Source organism: Haplochromis burtoni, unplaced genomic scaffold (assembly GCF_018398535.1).
Source record: "Haplochromis burtoni strain Fernald_Lab_line unplaced genomic scaffold, NCSU_Asbu1 Contig_212, whole genome shotgun sequence".
In the NCBI taxonomy this organism is placed as follows: Eukaryota; Metazoa; Chordata; class Actinopteri; order Cichliformes; family Cichlidae; genus Haplochromis; species Haplochromis burtoni.
The window spans coordinates 63,912-67,345 of NW_024582573.1; the positions used below are offsets into that span (position 1 = coordinate 63,912).

Sequence of the window (3,434 nt, forward strand, 5' to 3'; positions counted from 1 at the left end):
ACACACACACACACACACACACACACACACACACACACACTTAGAGCACTGCTTCGTCTGTAGCAGCTTTATTGCTTTTCAGTCAGTTTAACCTCTTGATATTTTTTCGCACACTATTGTTTCATCTTCCTTTGTAAAATGAGTCACTCTGCTGACAGTACACTTATCTATAATAGTGACTGGTTAGAGACTGCCAACATTTTTCACCCTAGGTTAGCGTAACAAGTTGATAACCAGCCTCATGTGACCGTTTATCCTGATTGCCAATGTTAAAACAAGTTAATCTAGATAAGGGAAAGATAGCTTGGCTATGTTAAACTCGCTTTGTGAAAACAGGCCTCTGTGAACCAGTTTGGAATATAGACAGAAAAAGATAAAGAAAGCACCACGTTGTAGGACTGTATAATGTTTCAACTCCCACCAACTATCTTGGGATACACTCCAATTATCGAGGCCTTCACAGTATCTGTTTAAGATCAAAATCTCTTCTATGTTTACTTCTGATTAGCAAAGATATAAAGTAGTTCTGGTTCTGGGAACACTATTACCCCTCGTTTCTGAATTTATACAAGCAAGATGAAGAATACATGTGAGAGATGAACAAAAGACATTAAGTGTCTTATAAAAAGATTTTTTTTAATTGAATCTACTCACATCTGTCTCCTGGAGATGGTGTCCAATCAGGGATAACGATTCTCCCAGGAGGTGAAGGTAAGCTGCAGCACTGGCAGGATCCTGGTCAGAGCAGCAGAGACTCTTGGGGGTGGACATTAGAGGGTCTGTGGCTGAAGTAGTGACACCACATATAAAACCAATGGGACTACATGAATCAGTCATGAAGCTAGTCATCATGGAGCTAACAGTAGTAGAAATAGCTGTCAGTGAACTAGGAATGGGTGTAGAGTGACGAGGCCAGTTGCCTACTGGAGAGACAGCGGGGCTGGCAGGTCCGTTACTGGGACAATCTGCCCCATAATGCTGGCTATTAAGATACACCAAGTACTCCATCATGGGACCTGGACTCCTCTGAAAGAAAACGAAAGGAATACAAAACGTAATGATTAAATGTGAGATTGGGAGATATAGAGTACTTGGCTATAAATCATAAATTACAAAACATTACCAGACTAATGTTTCCCTCTGCATTAAAACATGGATGCAACAAGTTTTCTTGGATACGCTAGAAAGAAAGAAGTAGCCACAAGGTTAGAAGTAAAAGGATAAAGTCCTGTTTTTTGTTTTGATAGATAAAGATTTGAAAAAAAAAAATGTAACCATGGTGGGTAAAAAGAAAAATATTTGGATGGGTCTGTTAGGGCTGTTCGATATAACGATATATATCGGATGACGATATAAAAACGTCTATCGTTTCATTTTACGCTATCGTTTGTTTCGTGGTGTCGCAAAAATAAACTCTTTACGGCAATATTTTTTCATCGTTTTAATGGTCACTGTAGTGGCTATATTAATTTCCTAAAGTTCTCTCTTTCTCTTATATTTTATATAACCACACTAAGGACGGACAAGCGCATGTTTTTATGCGTTGTCGTTAGCAACAACGACGGTAAAACCATCGCGTGTCCGCTTGTTTATGTTCCACATAAACCTTTCACAATAAAGCTCAAGATCCTGTTGAGACTTCAAAAATTTTTACGAATGAGAAGTAAAAAAAGAGCCGCCAGGTGCTAAAAAATAAACCTTAGACTCGAACGTTAGAACAGGCTGTTCCCCGCAGCACGTTGTATATTGGTTTCTCTTCTTCTTACTTTAGCACCTTTGTGGTTCAGCTACCCAATTTCACTGTGCAAGAAACTGCACAATGACAATAAAAAGCTCTAAGTCTCTAAGTCTAAATACTCACAAAGAAAACGGCGGCTGTTACAACTTATGTCTAAAAATGTATAGTTTCATGCATCGGTTAAAACACTCGACTCCAGCTACATGACGCGCAGCTGGAAACACTTCCCGCAAGTCGAGCTGCCCGAGATTCACAGAATTTACAAAAATGTTATATTTTTGCGATTTATATCGTTATCAGGACAATAGAATTCTTATATCAGGATATGAGATATTGGTCATATCGCACAGCCCTAGTGTCTGTTTTATCACCTCTTCTCCTCTCACTGTCCATCTGTCCTGTGACACACAGACTGGATATTCATGGAGGAAACTTGAGACGTCTGCTCCATGAGGTTTGTGGTCTATACCACTACTACCTGCAATTAGGGGACAGAAGAATCATAAACAAATGCATTAACATATAATTCCCAGGTTAAGCCAAAAGTGTACATTTCCACCTTGTTATTTTTATACTCTTAACATCTTATGAAATACTGTGATGATCAGGATTTTATGTGCATTAACATGCTATAAATGAATTTCTGATAAATAATAACGTTTGTTAAATAAAATATCCTACTTTTGCAACCTTAGACATTGTAGACACAGAGATGTCAAATAAAGTTGCATCAGAAACAAACATATCACAGTGTAATGTACACAGCTGCTAAGGCCTTACCAATAGGTGGTATGTTCTTGTTCAGGGAGCCACTTTGTTCCTGGAAAAATTACAAGCACTTACATGACTTTTAACCCGTTAGAAATATCAGTATAACGCATGACTCACACTATAAAACAAACATAGCGGTGGTTTAAAGGTACTGGGGTGCAATGATTGTTTAATCAATTTTGTCCATAGCCAAAGTTTTTTTCTTTCTTTATTCTGCATTTGTATTTGTTTATTCCCTCTTTTATACCAGGACCACAACGATATCTTTCTTACTTCAAATAAACGGCCCTGTTTTTCCTCTTCACATTATCTTAACATTTAGCCAGCACCTAACTGATGCTGACATTGGTGTAAATATAATTGCGTTCCTCCAGTGTCATCACAAAGCAAGAACCGAATTATAAAATTGATTGCAACAATCTTTGTGTTTTATGGTTTTATAGACAGCTGAGGCGAAACACTTTTTTCGACCACTTCTTTTAGGGGTCACCACCACAGTATATATGATCTGGCACCATCTCACCCCGTCTCTAGCACTGCATCCATGGATCTTCCCTGTGGTCTTTCTCTGTTCTTCCTGCCTGGCAGCTCTATTCTCAATATCCTTTGTCCAGTATATCTGCTATCCCTCTTCTGCACATCCAAACCATATCATCCTTGCCTCTCTTACTTTGCATTCTCTCCTTTTACCAGTCAAGCTCCTTACATTTCAAGACCCTACTCTCACCTCCACATTCAGGCCTTTCCTTTTCTATGGATGACTCTGAAGACTCCTTCGCCCTTCCTCTTCCCTTGCCTTCAGCCAACAGTGGCACAGTCTCCACCACAACCCTGCTGGCAAACAGCACCGAAGGCGGTTGTGGTTAACCCGATCTGTCCTGTCAGTATTATTGATGATCTGTATGTTTGATTTGGCAAAGATTTT

General features: G+C 39.2%; 1 protein-coding gene across 1 annotated transcript in view; it reads right to left on the reverse strand.

The window, feature by feature from the left end:
- The window catches only part of LOC102302067, a 6,751-nt gene that overhangs the window by 1,878 nt on the left and 1,439 nt on the right, over window positions 1-3,434 (reverse strand). The window contains exons 3-6 of the mRNA XM_014338129.2: window positions 2,519-2,558; window positions 2,110-2,216; window positions 1,124-1,180; window positions 655-1,026 (exon numbers count right to left, since the gene is read on the reverse strand). Of these exons, the coding sequence (XP_014193615.1) occupies window positions 655-1,026; window positions 1,124-1,180; window positions 2,110-2,216; window positions 2,519-2,558 (576 nt within the window). The remainder of the gene's footprint in view (window positions 1-654; window positions 1,027-1,123; window positions 1,181-2,109; window positions 2,217-2,518; window positions 2,559-3,434) is intronic.